We start from the raw sequence: 23,835 nt of genomic DNA, 5'->3' as shown, positions 1-23,835 counted from the left end.
ATTCAAGGCTTAATAAGACGTTGTAGAGATATGATTATTTTATTCAAAAAGATGCATAATTTAATTTTAAAACTAATTTGTACATTATTTTTGGACGCTCTGATGATTAATTAATAAGATATCGATGATTCCGCAAATATTTATTACAAAAATCAATGTTTGCACTCTTAACTCAAAAAATAATGGGCATATTTGAATGTTTAACACAGTTTTGAAATCTGCAACTAATTTCACACAACTTTCATAAAATAAATTTTTGCAAAAGTGTTATTTAAAAAAAATACAAAAATTATTTAGGCCGTCTTATGACGTCACCGATGAACTATGTATTTGCACGAACCTATATGTTTTAATAAATAATAAACGTGATATATAGGTTCGTGCAAATACATAGTTCATCGATGACGTCATAAGACGGCCTAAATAATTCATATTTTTTTTTAAATAGTACTAATAAAAAATTTATTTTATGAAAATTTTTGGGCCTTTATTTTGCAATTTCAAAACTGTTTAAAATTAAATATGCCCTTTATTTTTTATGTTAATTATAGTGCAAACATATTTTTGTAATAAATTTCTTTCATCGATATAATTTGAGATAATTATTTTGATTCCACAATTTAATTTTTCCAAAAATAAATTATTTTTACAAATATAAAAACTTAATTAAAATTAAATTTTGCAAATATTATTACATTTGCAATCAAAAAAAATGGGCATATTTGAATGTTTAACACAGTTTTGAAATCTAAATTAGTAAACTTAACTTTTAAAAATAATTTTTGCAAAAGTGATGTTAAAAAAAATATTTAATTATTTATTGATAATATTTAGACAAAAACGTCTTAAGGAGGTGGGGGAAAAAGACATATGTATTTCTATATGTTTTAATAAATAATTGATATATAGGTTTAAAGTTCATCGATGATTGCTAAATGATTATCATTATTTAATATGATTTTTGAGATAAACTGATTTTTTAATGTATTTTATTTGTTTTAAAATTAAAAAATTTGAAACGTATGGTTTGACTTGCTTTATTTTTTATAGTTTTGAAACCTGAAATAGATTTTAGCGATTCAACAAAACAAAAGTTTAGTAAGTTTATCCCTTTGATTTCAAAATGGTATGATTTGTCTGAATTGGATAATTGGAACCGGATTTAATTTGATGTAAAATTATAATCACTATTTGGAAATTCCTAAATTTAACTTTAGCAAAGAAATATTGTAATAGAAGTTGTAGAAATAAAATTTTGGATAAAAAGTATGTAAATAACTTATAAATCTGACAATTGCAATTTGCATAATATCAATAGCATCATTTCATTCATTTTCCCGCCAAATTTTAGAAATTTACTAAATATTAACTCTAGAAAAAAATATTGCAACACAACTTGGAAATTATTATTATGTGTTGTTTTTACATTTTTGGATCCTTTGTTTAGCGAAAAATTTTAAAATTTGCAAAAATTGCAAAAATAAAATTAAGTTTGCAAAAATTTTACAAATTTTCTGGGCCTGGATCATATAATATTGGAGAGCCTCTGATTGTTTCCGTTAAGCTGGTGTTGCTAAATTCAATCGTTGACCTGCAAAAAAAAACGAAAATTGCGTTGTTTTATGAAGTAATTTTTATTTTTCGAATTAGAAATATTAAAAAATTTCTCAAGTCGCATATACTATTTAAAATAGTTTTTACTAAATACATTTATTCGTAAATATTATTTTATGTAAAATGATTAACCTCATTGATATGGTATGAAAACAGTAGAAATTGTCAATTTTTAATTTACAAAATCTTTATAAATAACTCCAGATTTATATATGCTAAGTGAATCCTATTTTGGTGGCATTACATTCTCCATATATCATGGATTAAAAATTCGTTAATTTTGTCTTATCGGGTTCTTTGAACCGGATTTATTAAGGAAGACCCAAAACTCTTACGATTTTTGCAGAATCGTCCATATATCTCATTTGTTAATCATCTGAGGTTCCGGGACAAATTTACAATAGTTTTAAAATTAAATTATGCATCTTTTTGAATTAAATAACCATATCTCTACATCTTCTTATTAAGCCTCAAATTAAAGATAACCGAAAATTTAATAAAAATCCATTGCTTTATTAGTACTATGATTTTAGTTGAAATTTGAAACCTGAAATATTGATTTTAGCGACTCAACATTGAAGCAAAAGTTTAGTAAGTTTATCCTTTTGATTTCAAAATTGGATTATTTGTCTGGATCGGATAATTGGAACCGGATTTAATTTGAAGTAAAATTATAATCAGTATTTGGAAATTCCTAAATTTAACTTTAGCAAAGAAATATTGTAATAGAAGTTGTAGAACATAAAATTTTGAGCAAAAAGTATTTAAATACCTTATAAATCTGACAATTGCAATTTGCATAATATCAATAGCATCATTTCATTCATTATCCCGCCAAATTTTAAAAATTTGCTAAATATTAACTTTAGAAAAATGATGTTGAAACAAAACTTGTTCATTTTAGTCTTTTGATTCCAAAGCTGTAAAAAACGTTCATATCCGTCCGATAGTTTCTTCTATAGAAGGTCGTAAAGTTCAGGGTCAAACCCACTTTTTCGAAAATAGGCCTCCGAGAATAAAATATCATTTATAAAACTTGTAGGCCTTCTTAAAAAAGAGTGCCCCCTTTAAAAAATTTGAAAATTGGTTTAAAATTACCTGTCCAAATGTGGATTTATATGAAATTATAAAAAAATGAAGATAATCTTAGAATATCTTTGTATCGCCAATAACTTTTGATTTAATGGTCCGATTTTTATAATTTTTAAATATAAAAACTTGCAAGAAAATTTACAACAAAGTCAATTTTATAAAATTTCCTGTACAACTTCTTTTTGCAACCCTTATTTAGTAAACTCTAATTTTAAGAAACTTAATGAACTAGATGTTAATATATAGACTAAATACATAATATAACAAGTAGGTACTTATTGGGGAGAAATATGAAAAATTAAAACTATGTATATTAACTTTAGCATATATGCATTGAAATACAAAGTTGTTTAGTTTAGTCTCGTGAGTTCAAAAATATAAAATTTGTACGGATCAATCCCGTGGATCCGAAAATATAAAGATATGAATTTTGAACGGAAAAATAAAAATTCTTAATTTCAACTTTAGAATAAACTTTGTAACACAAAAGATGATCAAATTTATTTGATGATTTCAAAAAGGTATTATACCGTCATATTGGATAATATGATTTGGTAAAAAATTGGGTTTTTCAAAAAAATTTCAAATTTCAAATTTAATTTTGGTAATATTAAATGTAGGCATTGTTCAGCTGATTCTAACAAGGTGCAACATGTTCATATTAGACGGATAGTTTCTTTTATAGAAGATGCTAAAGTTAAAAAATGTAAAATTTCTTATATTGGAAAATAGGCTTCTGAGAATATAAATGTATAAATAGAACTTGTAGGTCTAATTAAAAAAGAGTTTCCTCATTTCACAACTTTGAAAATCGGTTAATAATAACCTGACCAAATCTTGGTTTATATCTTTGTAGCTCCAATAACTTTTGATACAATTACCTGATTTTAATTGTTTAAAATAATAAAAAACTCGCCATCAAATTTACAACAATTTTTATTTTATAAAATTTTCTGTACAACTATTTTTAACAGACAATATTGGCTATTAAAAAATCTCATTGGAAAATATTCAGCCAACATTCCGCCCAAATTCTGCCCGTATATAAATTTTTGGGTTATTATGAGGGAGAATACCTTTTATTATCTATGGAGGTAGTCCAAACTTCAACCCGGAGTATCTCAGCAATGGTTGGGTGGATTTTCACCGGACTAAGTTCATTAGGTTACTTAGAGCAACCCCTAGCAGCTGTTTAAAGTTGACCGGAATTTTTTCGAGACTGCCGGAAGGGCGATAATACTTTGACCCTTGAGATACTTTTTTCGAGATAATAATATTTACTTCCGTGATAATTCGGTGAAAAATGGGAATCTTCGAAAGAAATTTAAATATATGGGTCAATATAGAAAGAGCTTTATATATTTATAAAACACAAATGTAAAATTGTTTAATCGAAAAATCGAAAAAAATCGAAAATAAAAATAATGTATTAAAACCTTCATAAGTCATTTAAATTTTGAAAAAAATAAAATATTTTTTGATAATCCTCTTCATATTTTTAATGCCTATAATATATATTTATTGCTCAACTCTCTCAACCTATTCCTTCTTGACAAAAAATAGCCTATTGAAAAATCTTTGTACCTAAATAACTTTTGTGATTACCGTGCTAACTGAACTAAACTTGCTACTAATGGAGATCCTTATAAGAGGTACCGTATTTTGGAATTATATATAATATTATATGGCCAAACAAAAAAGTTATTCATCTATTTAAAATGACTAAATTTCTAAGCTTAATATATTCAAATTCTGATAAATAAAGCTAAATTTTAGCAAATAGAGAAAAGTTACATAATGATCTTGACAATATATTTTGATTTCATAAGTTAACCCTATCTTTTGTTGATTTAGAGTCATAAATATTTGCAATTGAAGCCTCCTTTTTTTTAATAAGTAAATAGACTACTGTTGACGATTGATTTGAAATTAAAAAAATTTAATTATAAGAACCACTTAGTTTTGAAATTACTATTGAAATACATCCCCATTAAAAAAATTTTATTTCTCCAAAAATGTTTATTTACTATCTGAAATATTTATTCTGTAATATATACTAGGAAGAAGGAGTAAATCCCAAAATGAATAAATAACTTATATATAATATATAAATATCTATATATTGTATTTCTGGTATTTTTGTATATTTCTCTTATTTTCCGATATAATTTTTTTCGAAAGCACTTCCGTCTAATGACAAATGAAAGACAACCCAAGAAGTTCGATTCAATTCAACTAGATACATAACAAGTTTAATAATAAATATTTTAAAAAATTTTAATTTGAACAAGTCTATTGTTATCAATTTTTTTTTTAATTTAGTAACTTTCTAAAGTTATTGAAGCTAGAATCATTAAAACCCCTATATCTCAGGTAATAATGAACCGATTCTTAAAAAAAGTTTAAATGCATTCTTATAATGACCAAACACAGTTTTTTTATTATAACAACATTGTCCTATGGATTCTCCTTGATTTATTGACGCACTAAATTTCAGAAAAAAAAATTTTTGTCTTTGGGGTTATCCAAAAAAAAATAACATATTTGGAAGTTTTAGGATCATTAAATACTGCACACAAAATTTCATTGTTCTAACGTTATTCCTTGATGGTGCTATAGAAGTAAATTTGAGTCTCTAAAAAATTTAGTAAAAATTTTTTTTTGTCAAAAGTAACCAAATTGGGTGTCAAAATTTGCGTCTTGATGCACGATTCCGAATATGTAATTTATTTTAAAATCAAATAATATTTATCGAAGTAATTGACGGAAGTAAAATCATCAATTTGGCACGGATAACATAATAACCCCCTTCAATATCTCCGGACTGGATTGTAGTAAAAACTCGAAACATACCTCGTTGGAAAGCTGAGGATAAGGCGAACTTACGTTTTGACCCTCACTCTTTTCTGATCACGTGTCTCGGAGTTATTTAGCCAGATGTGCAGATGTAACACAGGTCGACTTGGCCAAAAACAACATTTTGGGCCATTTGGCCCATTTGGCATCAAGATATCCCAAATTTGACGGAATTATTAGATTCCTCATCCAAAGCTGGAGGATATGTATTATTACGTTTTTCCAGATTGTATCCGGTTCGGACTTTGAGGTGACTTATGAAATATTTATTGAATATATGAAAAAAAATATAGTAAAGTGTCTTCTCTGAAAAAAACTTTTTTTTTTGGCATGCAATTTCGCTAAAAATGGTACCAATCGATCAGAAATTTTAACAATCTGTGCTGGCTCAAACCTGCGTTGCTCGATCCGAGCAAAACTGAAGGAGTTAGAGCCGATTTAGTGAAATCATGTTTATTTAACTAAAGTTTGTCATTTTTCAAATTTTTTGAAAAAATATTGCGCAGGAACCTCCGGACGGCAATTTCATATTATTTGCAATATCTAACTTTTTTGTTGAGGCTGCCTTAACCAATGTTATACACACATATGTAAATGTAATACATTTTCCACTGTTAAAACCTTAACCATTAGATATTTTATATCTCAGTGAGTCAAATGAAGCTAAATATCATAATTTTGGTCAAGTTTATCCATCAGCAAATTTGGTTGAAACTCCGATTACGATGAGTTATTCAATTTGATTTAAATTTTAAGAATAAACTTGCCAAACTATTATGATGGGTTTGATTTTCTTTAATAAACTGACGATATATTTTATCTTAAATAATTTTAAGAAGATATTATACATTTATAAATTGTTATTGAAGGATAAGTTATTTTTAATTATACAACAATCTTTAAGACCTTGAGGTGACATAATATGTAGTTTCTGAATAACAATCAACCAATTCGGCTACACATTCCAGGAGTGTCGACAGGATTAAATTTATTGGTTTTTAATTTTTTTTATCAAAAAGATTCAAAAATCCTATTCACAAAACTTTAAATTTTTTAGAAAAATGTAAAAAAATAATTTAAAATATTAAAAAATTATAAAAATTCATAGCTATTAACTGAAAATTAATTCTTCTGAAAAAAAAAAAAAAATAGAATTTCAAATGTTTAATTTTTTGGAAAAAAATCTAAATCCACAGCTATTCATAGAAAATTATTTTTTTTTGGAAAAAAAATTCTAATATTAAATTTTTTGGAAAAAAAATTTCAAAACTAAATTAAATTTCAAATATAATAATTAAAAAAAAAAAAGAATTAATGTTAAATTTTCTAGTAAAAAGCAAAAAAATCTTATTTTTTGGGGGCCCCTATATTTTATCTGTAATGATAAAAACGGTGTTGTCTTTGACCTACGATATAAAAATCTGAGCAAAATTGAAGAAACTAAAGGCAAAATAGTGAATTCGTATTTATTTAACTAAAGTTTGATATACATCAATATTTTTTCAATTTAAACTTAAATAGACCTCCAGACGGCCACTTTACATCTCAGACAGATTTTTGAAAAAATCAAACAGACTTCTCCCGTGGAATACACTATTTTGTAAATTAAGGGGGTCCGCAGGATTATATATGGATATATTTGGGGGGGGGGGAATTTTAAAAGTAAGAATATTTTAAACTTTAAAAATAATATTTTTTGGAAAAAAAATGTCAAAATCAATTTTTTCCGGAACTTTTTTATAAAATCCACAGCTTTGCAAAAAAAAAATTAAATTTGAATCATTAAATTATTTGAAAAACAATTTTAAAAGTCCACAGACATTTAAAAAAATTCAAATATTTCGAAAATCTACAAAAAATTGGAAAAAAAATTCAAAAATCTTAAGGTGTTCCCAAAAAAAATTCAAATATTAAATTTCAACTATTATTTTTTTTTATTATTTCAAATATTAAATATTCTAGTAAAAAGCAAAAATTTCTTAATTTGGGGAGGGCTTAAAGTCCCTCCAGTCTACTCCCTGCAGACGCTTCTGAAAATGAAAGAAAGTTTTTACTGTTAAAGACGTGGCCCACGATTCCCATTATATACATAATAATTTTACCAATGTTTCTTTTTAAAAAAAATTATAATTTTTATATTTAAATATTATAAATACTTATATATTAGTCAATAAATATATAAATAAAATAATTATTTATTGAATATAATGTTCATTAATGCAACATTTTGTAAAGTTAATTGATGATTACATAGGTATTTGGGGTGGCCTTGAACAGTTAAATTGACACAATCTTTATCAGTTTAAGTGAAAATATTAGTGTTGTTAATTAGGGAGATAATATTTTGAAAATGTAAAAAAAAAAAAAATCCGTACAAATTGAGATCATGTAATGCAAAAATATGTTAATATTGAAAAGAAACCGAGTAATTAATTAATAACAACGTCGATCTTGTTAAACATTTGCTATCTATATTTCAGTAATATGATGAAAAATATAGGCCTAATGTATACAGGAGGGTCCGCAGGGAAGGGCACAGTTGGAAAAATAAATGAAAGCATTGTTATTTATAAAAGAAAATTTTTAGAATATCAACTTAAAAAAAATAAGTCGGTCAAATTTAGCCTCTTCTAAAAAATTTCATTTTTAACGGTTTTATTTTATAAAAAAAAAATAGGTATTGACTTTAGATAAATTTCAAATATTAGAATTTTTGGAAAACAATTTCAAAAAATCTATAGTTATTTACAAAAAAAAAAAAATTTTTTGCTCTGCTGCATAATTTGCCGCAATAACGAAAAGAAAATTTCTAGTAAAAAGCAAAAATTCCTTAATTTGCGGGAGGGGCTACAACCTTCCAGCATACACCCCTGTGTACCCATATTTTTTGTGGTAATAGTTGATCTTTTGGAATATATATATATCGGTGATCTGAAGGATATAATCCTATGTATGTATATTTTGAACGATGCTGTTTAATCTTTTGAGACTCGAAGTTCCATTTATTTCGTGATGGTCACCTAGTAAAAAAATGGAAATTTTAGCCTTAAATACATTATCTTTTAATTAGTTATTTATCTACAAATCCTACTAAATTTGTTGTCATACACATTCCGATAACTGGGATTGAAATAGTTGTTGTGCGATTCCAATTCCTAGAGAATGGTGGAAAATAAAATTATTGTCATATGTGCATTTCAGTTCGGTTGAGCTGTATGAAATATGTCCTAGAAAGTGGGAGTGATTTTTTTACATTTTTTAACTAAATATGATCATTGACTTTTGAAAGCTATTATCATTATTACTTAATTCTTGAGAATAACAATTAATAACTAGTGCGCGATCACATGGATGACGGTGAATAACAATTAGAGTTGCTCAGGGGTTATAAGTATTGGTGAGAGTCGATTGCATTTTGGGGATGTTAAGAAAATTAATAACTAAAAATCGACATTGTTAAACTGTTCATTTTTTTACAATGTTTTGTAGGAGAGCAGCTTAGCTGTCATGACGTCGTTTCATTACATCAGCTGTGACAAGAAAGGAGAGGACGAAGTAAATAAATACATACATTGCCAAGAATGACTCCGATGTCAATCCCCAATTCTACTCTGAGTCCAACAAGGATTTACAATTATAACTCCATAATAAATCCTCAAGATTACTTTCGTCTTTTGTGAGCATATACGAATGTTCAATCAGGTTTTGAATATAATATAATGTAGTAGGAAAGGATGTTCACTACTCAGGAGTTCAATAATAATAATAACAGCTAAGGAGAAGAAAATGAATTATTCACATTACCCAATATTAACGTGATCAACCTGATAGTTTAAAGAATATTTGGGAGAATAGCAGCTTAGCTATCATGAGGTTTGATTAAATTAATTGTGAGGAGCAATGAGAGGAAATAAATAAACTCAAAACTCACTCCGTATCTAGCCATAACATAGGCAGGAATTACTTTGATCTTGATCCTCAATTCTACTCCAAGTCCCAAAAGGACTTATAACTCTGTAACACATACTCAGTGTTACTTATCGTCTTTCACGAGCTAGACATTATTAATACTTATAAGTCTTTTATGCATAATTGTTGAGCTTTGGAAAATAAAATAAAACATATTACCAGAATATGTACATGCAAAAAAAAGGATATTACTTTCATCTATGATTATAAGCAATGATGAAAATCCAGTGTAGAATGCGCATGTAAAAAAAAAAAAAAAAAGAAACAGGAAAATCAACATGGTAACCCTGTTAATTTGAAGAATGTTTTGGAGGAGAGAAAGAATAATGCTCATGACGTCATTAGATCAGCTGAGACAAGAAAGGAAGGAGAAAGGGATATGAACAATGAAATTTACTAGAATTAATACCATGGGGTTGATCCCCATTTCTACTCTGAGTCCAAGAAGGACTTACAATTATAACTCCGCAACAAATCATCTGGGTCAGGCTCCATCTTTTATGAGCACAGACGAATGTTCAATCAGGTTTTATGTATAATTGAATATATTTAGAAAAGAATGTTCACTACATCTGAATTAAATAATATTGACATATGCTAAGGAAAAAGAAAATTCATTCTTAAAATTACCAATTACAAATTAAGAGGCAGTCTAAAACACAGATCGGATTTACATAATTAATTATGAGTGTAAGTCTTTGTTTTACTTGGAGTAGAATTGAAGATCGACACCAGAGTAATCCAGCATGTCCTTGCTAGATAAGAAGTTGAATTTGCCTTATTTCCTTCATCTCACGAATGTTTGCAGCTGATATAATATAAACGTCTGACAGCTAAACTTCTCTTCTCCCAAATATTCGTTTAATTATTAGGATTACCACACTCAATTTTTTAATTTCTTATATTTTTACATACTGGTTGGTCATATTTTATACAACTCAATACCTATATAAGGGTCATTCCAAATCAAATCGCCCCTACAAAAACAATTTTTCAATTGACAACCTTGGAATTTATTGAAACTTAGTAAAATATATGCAGATTTAGAAAACTTCCGGATAATAACCTTACACAGAACATCTATGTATATATAAAATACCCTGTACTTTTTGAGTAATTACTCAGCTTAAATCAAAATCGATTACGTTATATGTACAGTGTTAGAGGTAAAATCGTTGACTTTTTTATAACAAATGAATATGTAAACCTTTGTAAGAATGAAAAGGAGAACAAAATTGAGGCTTTATCACAAACTTCTTTATTGATATATCTTTGTATTTTCAAAATGAATTCATGTGGCTGCAGCCTGTGCCTAAAGACGCCTCAGTACTTATTGATGTAGGCTGCGGACATAGTCATCCACTACTACTCGACGTAGGGCTTGAGGCCATCTAAACTTCGGTGAGTGGTAGCACAGACTTTCTTCTACGCCCCCAATGACAGAGCTAAGGGGAGGGGGAGTCTGGAGAGGAAGGTGGCCAAACGGAATGCTGTTGACCCATTTTGCTTTAACCAAGTCAAAAATTTCTGTCTTCTCTTGACTCGGTTAGCCTCCTGTTGAAAGCAGTAGCTGATGTCGTCGTAAAGAAGAGGCGTTCACAAAATCCTTCATATATCTCACCACAGTCTAATCACTGTCATTGAGAGGGTTGATACGTTGCTTCATCGACTTGGCTGGACTTCTGGTGACTGTGGAGTCCACGTCCTCCATGATCCCGACTTTTCGACGTTACCGCTGCCAAGAGAACTTTCAAGACTCTGAATTGAACCCAACATGCTTTGAATCTTATAAACAAGACTTCGGGATCACCCTACGATCTCCTCATGATCTTCTCAACACTCACTTGCACGTGGAGCAAATCAAACACCTTTTACCTTTTCGCATCCATGGTGACATCTGTTAATTAACCAGAATAGTCCCTACTTTTAATATCGCAACCAAGTATTTTAAAAAATTCATCCTTAAGTATTCCAGATTGATTTAAAGTCAAGTCCACGATTTTACCTCGCACACTATAGAATAAATGGTATCATAAAAATGACTTACAAATATTGATGGCAACATAATAACGCAACTTTTTATTGCTATTGCCTGTCAAATGCCAATGACACTCTCCATATTGCGGCACTTATGCTCATCTATAACCTAGATGAATTAATACATTATTCTATACTTCTAAAGGTTTTTTGTAATTAAGACTTAGTTTCTTCACATTACTCGTGGGTATTAAAACACCCAGTAATACGCAAGTCCGAAGTTCAATTTCCCGTTTCTACCCGTTAAAAAAAAAAAAAAAATACCCGAAAACCATCAAATTGTAGATTGTTACCAACAAACTCCAAGTCTAATTCTCCGTGATAAAGCACAAATTTCCTTAAAATCCCGGTTTATAACAAATCATATAAAATGACAATCGCTAGTCATGGAACTCTAGATATCTGGAATAAAGACGGCATTTTTTCTTTTCCCCAATGAGTCAATTTTTCTGTTATGTGTACAATAATAAATATAAGTTAAATAGGGCCTCAACATATTGTTTTTAACATTTCTTGAATGTCACTACAAATTTCAGCAAAGATTCGTCTTTGCCAAAATTTGTTTAAATTACAAATTTTAATTTCAAGGATTATTTTTTACAAAAATGTTAAACAAAAAACTCATTACTTATCGCAGATATCAACAAATGTGTTTGTTTCCAAAAAAAATATCGACAAAAATGTATCTAAATACAAATTTTGCACTAAGAGCTGTTAATGTAAGTATCTATAAAAAGAAGGATATATCACTCAAGTGGGGAGATTAGAGTGAAAAATGACGTCAATAGACTTCCAAGTATATACAGGGTTGATCTTATCTAGTGGTACACATTTTATTATTTTCAATTCGGAATTACAATGGTGTAAAATACGTAGGAGGACAACAAGACATCTGATCTCTGAACAGAGCAAGCTGAGACAGTTGGAAAGAGCAAAGAAGGTTCTAAATTTTCTCAAAGCCAACAAAAATTCCGCAAATTTTGTCTCTTTTCTGATGAAAATTTTTCCCTCTTGATACCATTGTAAATAAGCAAAATAGCCGCTACATCACAGCCGAACCTACAGACAATGTCTCAGTTTCAGTGATGTATGCCTTCAGAACAAAAAAATCCAGCTGCAACTATGGTCTTGGTCGTACTGGAGTCTGCCCTCCCATTTTTGTGAAAATTCAGTGCTTACATCGAACTTCTGGATAAGAAAGTTCTACCTTGGGGCAAGAGATCATTCGGGGAAAACTTTTTTTTCTGTCCTTTTTATTGGGGCACTAAAACTCAGGCCTGCCCGAGAAAAAACCTTTTAGGCCTCGTATTGAGACAATTATTAGAGCTAAGGGCTCAAATATTCAATAAAGTTGTGCCAAGCACTGTTTTCAGATGATTTTGTTAAATAATTGTACTTACAAAACTTCTAGTTTAAATTTTACTCTTGAAAAATAGAAAATAAAAAATGTGTACCACTAGATAAGAGCAAACCTCTAGAATTCAATGACTAAATTTAATCATATTCTAAGTTGTTTAGGTGAAAGCCTTTGGGCGACTTGATGTGGAATAACCCACAACCAATTGCTTTTACTCTGTGGGGATTTTGTCCTTCCTCCAGAGAGTTCTTTTGTTGATGATAATGCCGTCCATTTTGTAAACAATCCTCCGTTCCAGAATTAAGCATAGACTCCAGGCACTCAATGTAATAAATTGCATTACGTAGTATCTCAACTTTGGGTAGTCTTTGTTGTGCTGATACTCCACAGCTGCCACTCGTTTGACGTCTCAATATTTCAAATGCTTCATTCACCTTTTGAATATATTAACAAAAATATAAGTAGATGTATTAAAATTGTACATTATTTGACATAAAACTGAACATTGAACAAATGATTTTAATGTCAAGAGAATCTAATTCATAACTTTTCAATGAAAACTATATTGATTAATTTCATCTTAAATATAAAAATAAAAAAACAACTTTATATAATACCATAGGAAATTAAATATGTAAATTTGAATTTTTGATAAATATTTAAATCTTTTTTCAAATTAAAAACTATAATTATTTTAGTATTTAGAATAGTGGTTCTTAACTTTTTATCTATATAAGTTTGACGATTTCAGAAATTCAATAAAGCCATTCCTTTCAATATTTATTTTTTGCTCATAAATTTAATTATATAGTTATTAAAAACAAATTGACGTTTTTTTTTTATAGAAAAATAAATGCATTCTCTTTGAAAATAATAAATGCTATCTTTTTTTAGAACATAGATGGCGTTTTATACAGTCCTCAATTCCCCAATAGAACGTCCCAAATTCCTCATTTGGGGTGGGTGGGTAGGGGAAAGAGTTTTTCTTAGGTTCAGAACCATTAATTTATAAAAAATATTAATATTTATTAAAAATCATACACAAAAAGCCTCCGAAAAGAAACAGAAACAAGACTCCAAATCAGCTGTATATAAGGCAAATCTTCCCAACTATGGAATTATTATTTTTAAAATTGTTGGAATTGTTCACAGCTTAGCAACAAGAGCTAATTCGAATTCAACCAATCAACGTTCATAACAGTGATCATGTGGGGGGAGTAGACAAATTGTCTGCTGACAACAAAGTATTTTTCAAATTTTTATGTGTCTGAGGTAACTAAATATGATTTAGTACCAAGGGTAGGCCATAGAGAGAGGAATACATAATTTTGGTACCTTTATTGTATCATGTCTTTCAAAAAGAAACGTAAAAAGATTGGAAATCAACGGGTCGTTGGGCAACTAGGTCAATCATACCAACTGCTATTAATCTCTTAAGTAATTCTAGGCTATCATGGTCATATTATTTCTTCACAATTTTTAAAATGAATTAAATATATATATATGTATTTTATAATATTAAAATACTTACTGTATATGCATATATAAAATACAGTTTGTGGGTCTGTGTCCTTTATGGTTATCCACACTGTTGGACCAAGGAGGGTAAAATTTTGCATGGGTGTCTCTTTTCAACCTTGTCAGAGAACGACACAGGTGTCGATTTTTGGGGGGGAAATCATATAAGGGGGCTTATTCTATACCCACAAAAACAAAAATTGTTTTTTTTTTTTTTGAGCTAAAGGAGACTAGATAGGGTGTTGAATTATGAATAAATAATAATTAAAAAAACCTACTTTCTCAAAAAAACAACTATACTAACAACTACTTTATCTAAATTTATTCAAAATCAAAAAAAATTATGGGAAGACAAAAAAAGAAATCGGTGAAAATGACCAAAATCAGTTTTTTTCAGGTGCCAAAAAATGAACACACGATTTTTATCACAACAGGGTCGTTGTTGGAAATCCGGACCCCCTTTAACTGCATTAGAACTCGCAATTATTTGCAGGCCTTGACTACACCTTCAGGGGAGACTTTTTCCCTATACTTGATGATGGATGCTTTCAAAAAGCCGATGCCGATGATGTTGTGTGAATTGGCAGAAAGTTTCCTCTCTCACTCCCCAAAAAAAAAAAAAAAAAAATGTATTCCATGGGATTCATATTGGGAGAGTTAGAGGGCCAGGTCAAATATGGGACCTTCTCTTCCTTCAACATGTTTTGGGTTTTGCAGGCCATGTTGAACAGAACTCCACACCTATGGCCTCAGCAGTCATCCAACGTATGACTTGGTGGAACTGGAGTTCACAGTACCTTTAGGGACCCACCCTCTCTTTTGGCTCAAAGCGTATGGGGGTATACAACTGTTGTTGTGCCAAAAGACCCCAAGGGTAATGATTATGGCCGGAAACTTGGTTTTCAAGACGTGGGTTACACCCTTCTGTCCTTCTGGATGTTGTGGGATCTGTCGACATTCCATTTGTTCTCATCCGAATAAAAGAAAATTCGGTTACTATGGTTCTTTTTTTGTAACATGCCCAAAATACATAATTTTCATCACTAGCTATAGATTCCAACACCCTACCCTAAGACTGACCCTGGTGTAAGTCTAATTGTTTATTTAAAAATGTCAACCTACATACTTTTCTGAGGCGTTTTCTCTCCCTCAACGTGGCTGCATGTCGTCGATCCACCTTTAAATGATTACTCCTTCTTTTGCATAGGGTACACGCCCATACTAAACAATGCGTACTGTGAGAATCAGCTCCTTCGTAGCCTCCTATTCCATTGTACTCCGAAGTCCCATCCTCTTCGTCATCCTCTTCTTCTTGTGGACGATCTAGTTGCACTCCATAGAACTCGATCATGATCCCTCCCTCCTTGGCAAAGAAATAATTAATTATTATTTATTTTATATATAACGTTTACAATATTATTTATTAAAAAGTTAAAATTATTATTTTTTCCCCTTTTATGTTACACAATCATCTATTTTCATAAATCACGTTTTGAGTATTTTTTTTTTTTTTCATTCTAAATTATCTCATAAATCTTCATTTGACAGGAATCGTTAAATTTATTCTTCTTTCATTTATTTTCCTCGTAAATACGTTTAAAATAAAGGAACATAATATTAAATTAGTTTATAATTAATTATTATATTAGTTTTGTAAATATAAGATGTATTAATTTTATATTAATCATTTATAGTTATTAAAAGTATACAAAAAAAACACCATATTTTGAAAGGTTTCGTGCTGATGTTTGACACAGTCCCTCTGAATATTCAAAATAAATTATTTTTTTTTGAAAAGAAATTATCTATAAAGTCTAGTCCCTACATATCCGTGTTATTTTAAGTCTTAAGGAATGGATTACTTGACATCTGGATAAACCTTTCACTATTAAAATAACACAACCTCTCTATTATAACTATTATTATTAACCAATGACTCTTTTTTTTCCTAGCTGTGGACTTAATTAAAAAGAAACAATAAGGACGGGATTCTAGGTTGGGGGGGAAACTTCAGCTGAATCATTAGTAACCAAACGGTTGGACAGATTAGATCTCCCATTTACTTCATGTATGCAACAAAGGCTCAGTTACAGAATCGCTGCTACCTCATCAATTCACTAAGGATTTGTACGCAATTCCTCACAAAATTTTGTGTGAAAATTGTTCATTTTGTATTATTTGTTTGAAAATTACTCATTTTTCGAGAATGGTATGACATAAAAAAAAAAATTTGGACTCGATTTAGATAACACAACATCTTTGAATATTTTTTGATGATATTTTTTTTTGGAAAAATCCACATTCAAAATTACTACTTCATTAGGCCGGAAAACAATTGAAATTTCCCTCTCTCTTAGTGTATGAAACTATGTATTTGATGCAATCAAGGTTATGATTACATGATCGGATATATGAGAGAGCCTGATTCCGACAGCAGGACTCCTGAAGATCTTGCCAAGTTCAAATTTGCTCCAACTACTTGAAAGGTCTTTTGGTATGTTTAAAACTAGCAATACTGATGGGAGGCAAAAATTTATTGATAAAAATATTTCTAAAATGTTGATTTGACGATATGATATTGCAGAATATATCAATAACTTATGTCAAATATAAAACAACGATGATTATTTGAAATCATCCTTTTAAAACTGTATTTTTCTTCAAGGACAAATTGCTTTATTTTAATATTTTTTGTCCTCTTTTTTAAATCATTTTGGCCAAAATAGTCTCTCCAAATTCCTATGTCTACTCATCAATTAATACAAATAAGTCGAATAATCAGGATTAGAGTATAAATTGCACATTCTGTAGCGAGAAAATAGAAACATCAATATACATTCTCTACGAGTGTGATAAGATAAGTCCTTTGGTAGGAGTTTGTGAACAAAAAATGAAAGACAATCTAGAAGTCACGAACTCAAAAACTGATTGGGTAGTAGCCTTGGATCCAAATCTTCGTAGGGCTTTTAAGATGGAGGCCATCATCAACAAAGTGCAGGAGGTAATTTATTCTTGCAGATGCAGCAAGAAACCTATTCCAACAAATTTGGAAGATGTAATCGATAAAAAACTTGACGTTTTGGAAAAATTTCTCTGACAATTGTCGTTAATTCGCACTTTTAAATATTTGTATCACAAAAATGAAAAGAAGCTTGAATTTTTAGTATTCTTTTCCTAATTTTTTTTTTTTAACCCTTGTCAGATATGTGTAGGAGTATTTTCTTAAGTTTTTTTTTGTTGTCAGAATTATAAATAAATGTATGCTTATTAGGCTTTAATAAAAGAGACGCTTTTCTCGAATACAGCCGAAATATGATGAACTACGAAGGAATTGACAATATATTACCACTTATCGCGGTTTTTGGGGACAAGAAGAATCCATATTATATGAAATCCGCGTTGTAGGAATATTTGAGTACATTCTACCAAAGGGTAGGGAACTAAAATGGCCAATGTTAATTAATATTTATTTTCTTATTACCATGAAAAGGTTAAACGATTATTTTTTATCATTCTATTTCACACACCCTTTTGGCATATACAAACTATATTAATGATTTAGTCTTTTAATCATTATGAGCGAGGTACAAGCAAAAAGGCAACAGATTTTCACAGTTGATCAATTTTACAACCGATGGAACGACCACTGGCTTGCAGAAACAAAAGAAGAGGTCCAAGGAGCTTACCACACTAAACATCCTGTCTAAAAATGGTCCTCGGGCTGTGTGGCCTCTCAGGGAAAGAAGATCCCTTTATTCTTTTACAAGGCTGGGCAGAAAATTGGTCAGGAGGCCAATCTTGACCTTCTTTCACTATAAGGTGCTTAGGTACACCATCTTGTCATGAATGAAGACCAACTATCTGGAGGTGAGCTTTGTATGGTCTCAGGACGGCCCCTCTCTCATAATAATATATAAATTTTGATGCTCGCCTGTACCAAAGGGGTCTGAAGAGTAAGAAGAAATAATATTGACGATGGTCAATGTGATATCTCACTCCCTCCTTGACCTGAGCCTGGTAATACTTTGCTAATAAGTTATATATAAAAGGAATAGAAGAACATTCTTAATAAAAAATATCTCTTTATTCTACCAAATTGAATCATACCTGAGCATTGCTTTCTTTGGGAGCACTCTTTCAAGTTTCACACCCAAAAAAAAATAAAAAATTCCGACAAAAACTTTCACCTATCCTCAGATGCATGATTAATTACTTAAATCACAAATGAAGATTTTCAATGGACATCTGGATAAGTGTTCATCCAGATGTTAAGTAATTTATGCCTAAGATCGCATCTGAATTGGACGTAAAAATGGTTGTATAGCACGTTTTTACTTGTGTTCAGTCTTGGTCCAAGAACGATTTTTTTTTCAGTTTGATCAAAGTGATTTTATTAGACTGTAGGCCAATATTTAATAGTTTTCAATTAGTTGACCAAATTTTTTTTGGTCACAATCCATGGACAAATTTTCTCGAATTATGAGATAAAAATTTATGATTTTTGCCACTTAATATTACAAGGGGCGTACGTAGGATTATTTTCTGGGAGGGTTTGGTTTTTGATTTTTTTTTAAATAATCCAAAAATTCGCAGCTATTCATAATATGCAAAAAATTTTAAATATTAATTTTGTTTCTTAAAAAATAAAAAAAACTATAGCTATTCTCAAAAAAATTCGAAAAATTTATCGCTAATCACTTAAAATTGGGGAAAAATTACAAAAATTTATCGTAATGACAAAAAATTAGGAAAAAATTATAAAAATTTATCGCTATTTATAAAAAATTACATTTCAAATATGAAATTTTTTTGCTAGGCTGCACAATTTTGCTAGTAAAAAGTAAAATTCCTTCGGGGGGGGATATAGTTTCAGCCACCAACTTCCTGCGGACACCCCTGATGACGTTATGGTAGGCCAATGGTCACAATTTTAAAAGACAACTGATGTCATGAAGAATTAATCTATTGAATTATTATAGACCGAATTTTAAAATAAACCGATCTAGACCAAATTTAAAATGAAATTGGTCCAGACAGAACTTCTTTAAAATGCCCAATTAATTAGGTCTACAAAAAATCAAAACGGTCTTCGACAGGTATAGGATTTTAAGCAGCAGAACCGATTTTGTTTTAATTTTGGTACAGCTGTCTCAATTTATGTTTTCAAACAAATTCAAAATTCAGAATCGGATCTAAATGGGATCATTTCCAACGAAAACATTAATTAGAATATGTAGCATTGATTTTATAGTATTAGTATTATTATAGTTAAGCTAAAGTTTGTGTTCTTGAGCATCTTTTGACGTATTTTTAAATAGAGCCACTACGAGCAGAATTATTGCCTTCTGAACAACACAGCAACTCACTAGCCCAACATTGAAAAGGCCTAGGACAGCCCAGGTGAGTTACAGAATCCGAATATTTCACACACTCTTTTGTTTCATATAGAAAAGCCTGCAAACCACAAATAATCAAACCCGGAACACTGATTAGAAGAAATCTCGACAGCTGACAACAAAATTCATCATACATATTTTTGTGTTAGTCATGGTAACACCATGATGGAACAACCTTTGTCAAATGAAGTCATCATATTTGTCACCTAATGAAGCCACCATTAATAAATCTTAAATGAATTTTACAAGAGTATGGTAATATCATCTTTAATTGGGCATAAGCGAAGAATAATGCCTGACTATTCTTGTATTTGGATTATAATTAATATAAGTTTTACTAAACTAATTGAATTGATAAACTTAAATGTATTGCTATAATATTATTAAAAATGGCAGCTTCTCTAAGGCTCTTTAAAATTTGGGACATTTTAAAGGACTAATAAAAGAGACGAAACAGGACGGCTCGTGGGAGGGAATAGACTTTAGGTCATATATTAAGGACTCATACAACCTTAGTACAAGGATTTGACTGATATGGATTTTTTGTGGACTGATTGTTTAGGTTAAAAACTGACAACCGATAAGTGGCAAATATTTTGAGAAATTACATCCTATATAATTTATCTTTAATGTATTTTTAAATTGTTATTTCAGCTTTAATTTAATGATGGTGGATGTAGCCAGACAAAGGATTTTATTAAAGTTTTTGAAAATAAATGACCGCACTTTAATATGATGTAACATACCTTAATAAGTGTGACATTCAAAAATATTAATTAAAGTTTCAAAAACTTTCAGAAATAGTTGTGTTGGGCATATTTGGGATTTTAATGGTTAAGAAACTTTTCATGAGATACAATTAATTTAAAAAAAAAAAGTATTTATCACGTTTTAAAACGTTTAATTTTTCTCAAATGATCTTTTTTGGGAAATAAATTTCTGATGTATTTTTTCAATCAAGTACGTGAGACCAATTGGAAGTGCAGGGCCTACTGTAACTCCAGTTTCCCTTGGTCAAACTTTTACTTCCATCATTTTCTCTATAATTTATGAAAAGTATATTCAAGAAATTGAGACTACAGCAAAGTTTAGAGACCATAAAAATAGTTTTAATTTTGCCTATCCGTAGTTATTAGTTATATGCAACAAATAATTGTGCCAGGTATATAGAAAATATTTGGAACATAAGATATTTAACCAGATGAAGAACAAATAAAATGATCAAAATCTATCTATTGCGAATACATTCACAAGTTTCTGAACATAATTTATGGAATCGCAACAGAAGAACAACAATATACAAAACCTCTCCCTGCAACCTTACTATTTACTGATAACATTGACTATTCATTAGTCAAAGTAATGAACTAGCATGGCTAATGTATATGCTCTACCCAACATAATAATTTAGACTTTATGGTTGCTATGGAATTGTGATTGTATAGACGTATAGACTAAAGAGCATAGGGGATAGTCCTTAATACCTATAATTTATAACCACTTAGAAAATAACTTTACAAATACTCAATATAAGGCTTAGATTATAAATAAGTTTTGTTTACATAAAATATAATAATTTCTGTAGCCGGAGTCGGTACAAATTTTCTGACTCCTGACTTCGACTCCAACTCCGCAGCCCAGCAAGGACTGAAGAAAGTAATGAATGATAGCTCGAACGTATAATAGTTGAGTATGAAGTAGATAGTAACTAATTAATTTCAGGTGTTGTAGTTACTATAAACGATCCATAAGAATAGGTCATAGGACGGAAAAAATTAATCAAGACTGGACGGATAGGATTGAAATATTTTTAGGTAGTTTAGACCAATCCAACACAAGCATAGGTTCGATACTCGATCACTCATAAAGAAGGAAATATGCATTATGCATATTTCCTTCAAAGATCCCACAGGAGAACACTCATTATGTACAAATGAGTTCAAGCCAAAAAAATGAATTTATCTTTGAGTGCAGAATCCAAAACTTATCTCAGTTTTTCTCACACTCATCAGAATTCTGCAATATCTGGGATTATTGGAATTTGGAACTACTATTGTTCAGTCATTTCTTACCCTTAAAGCAATCCCAAAATTAAAATTAAGATAAATAAAACATATGTTAAAGTGTTTTTTATGATTTTATAGTGTTTTTATCGATTCTGTACCTTGTTCTGCAATCGATATATTTACATTTTTAGGCAGAAAAATGAGGAAAAACGACAATCTTCTTTAGACCCTTCTTTGGAACAAAAATCCTTGGAGATGCATATTTTTTAAATATTTTTTTTTTTAAATTATAAATTGAATACATTAATTTTTTCTATAATATAATCTATGATATTTCTCATTGCTATCTGTAAGTACTACATATGTTATAAGAGCCTAAAGAAGAGTGTCGTTTTTTATCGTTTTCACCCTAAGTTATAATTATGTTTATATTTCAGTTGGGCATCAAACAGCCATCGTTAATACCCCTTCAAGTGACAACACTACCTTAGAGCAAAGTTGTCCTACCATTTTGTGTCGAACTCCTAATAGATCGAGCCCTGGGATTATGCTATATTTATCTCTTCACTCAAAATGTATTTAGGAATAGTTCACAGGATGTAACTAATTTACAACAGTTTAAAATCTTTGTAGAAACACAATGGCAATTTATTTATTTTAGTCCGTCCTTACCGTAATTATTTCCAAAGATTAAATAATTAAAGTCTATCCACAAGAACCACTGAAATTGTTTGACTACGCACGAAAATTAACACCAAACTTCACAGGTCTTTACAAATTAATCCAATGCTTTCAAAGTAATTTGTCCGTGTACTTTGAAATGTGCATGGGAAAAAAAGCAAAAAAATAATAATAATAATTTCCCCCTGACTAATAAAGGGAAAAACAGATTCCCCAAGTGCCGTCGAGTATGTAGCTTGACTCCTCCTTTTCGGCATTTTCACCTATATTACCCATACAGAAACACTCATATTGAAAGTCACCTCCAGCACGCATTTTTTTCCTTTTTATATTTCCTATACTAATTCACTTAAAAGCACTTAAAGCTTTTTCTATACCTTAAAAAGCGACGCCATTATACGTTGCTTGATCATAAAATCAATTTCAATTACGGAACACATAATCTAGGTATAGGTTGTAAAAATATGAAAATAAAAGATCGCACTGAACAAGTTTTTCTTGTAAAAAGCTTAAGATCATTATTCTTTTATTCTCGAAGAGATAACTTATGATGAAGATTTGCTCCGGAGTGATCATTAGATATTTCTACAGAGGGGTGTCATCAGGGGCTAAATTTAAAGCTGACCTATGATAAGGGATAGTTGCATTTAAAGGACTCAGGGATGTTCTTCGGTTTTATTGATTGTTTTCTGACATTTTACTCTTTTGAGAGTATTTTCATAGAAGATTTATACCCCTGGTTTAAACCGGAGAAGGTCAGTGGCCGCCTTTATGGATATTAGTTTGAGACATAGAGACATTTCCTTGTTAAACCCCATAATTCCGTTAAGTTAAGGGCTATACCGGGTGGTCCATTAAAATCTGAACACTTTGAATTTAAATTTTAACAAAATTATATAACAATAGAATTTTAACAAAATTAATACTATAAATAGATGTGTATCTGAGCTCTCTTAATCATTAATGTAAACATCAGTAGGGGCAATGGTTGCTTCCAGGTGGATGCAGAAGGCCTGACATCTGTTCCAGATATAGTTCTTTGTCATAGCATCCCATAGCTGGCTGACAGTGGCTTTGAGGTCCACAGGGTTTGGATGACGGACACTGGAGGCCTTTCACTCGACATGCATCCAAAAAGTGTAGTCGAGGGTGGGTGTTTACATCAGTGTTGTAGGGGGAGGGGAAAATGTGTTTGGGCCATTACGGAATGTTGTTGGACAACTATTCACGTCTCTTTTTGAGGGGTTTACAGTTGCACCATCTACTGAAAAGCTATACATAGTTCCATCAGGATAGTTTGCCTCCACCC

General features: G+C 30.1%; 1 protein-coding gene across 1 annotated transcript; it reads right to left on the bottom strand.

The window, feature by feature from the left end:
- Positions 1-7,645: 7,645 nt before the first annotated feature.
- nau (myogenic-determination protein nautilus) lies at positions 7,646-22,653 on the bottom strand. The gene is made up of 5 exons (XM_040715812.2): positions 22,518-22,653; positions 15,570-15,806; positions 13,141-13,359; positions 8,654-8,717; positions 7,646-8,582 (listed from the first exon to the last, which is right to left on the bottom strand). The coding sequence occupies exons 2-5, from the start codon at positions 15,792-15,794 to the stop codon at positions 8,509-8,511; spliced, it is 582 nt and encodes a 193-aa protein (XP_040571746.1). The 5' UTR covers positions 15,795-15,806; positions 22,518-22,653; the 3' UTR covers positions 7,646-8,508.
- Positions 22,654-23,835: the final 1,182 nt, after the last annotated feature.

Source organism: Lepeophtheirus salmonis, chromosome 6 (genome assembly GCF_016086655.4).
Source record: "Lepeophtheirus salmonis chromosome 6, UVic_Lsal_1.4, whole genome shotgun sequence".
NCBI classification, from domain to species: domain Eukaryota; kingdom Metazoa; phylum Arthropoda; class Copepoda; order Siphonostomatoida; family Caligidae; genus Lepeophtheirus; species Lepeophtheirus salmonis.
This window is presented reverse-complemented; position numbering and strand designations above follow the sequence as displayed.

Bases quoted from the DNA above. Each gene is read 5' to 3' on its own strand.
- nau (XM_040715812.2), bottom strand. From the start codon at position 15,794: ATGATCGAGTTCTATGGAGTGCAACTAGATCGTCCACAAGAAGAAGAG. The intron at 13,360-15,569 runs GTATGTAGGTTG...TATATTCAAAAG, and splicing joins AGAGAAAACGCCTCAGAAAA to GTGAATGAAGCATTTGAAAT. The intron at 8,583-8,653 runs GTAGGATTTGTA...TTTTTTTACTAG, and splicing joins TGTGTATGACAACAAATTTA to GTGACCATCACGAAATAAAT.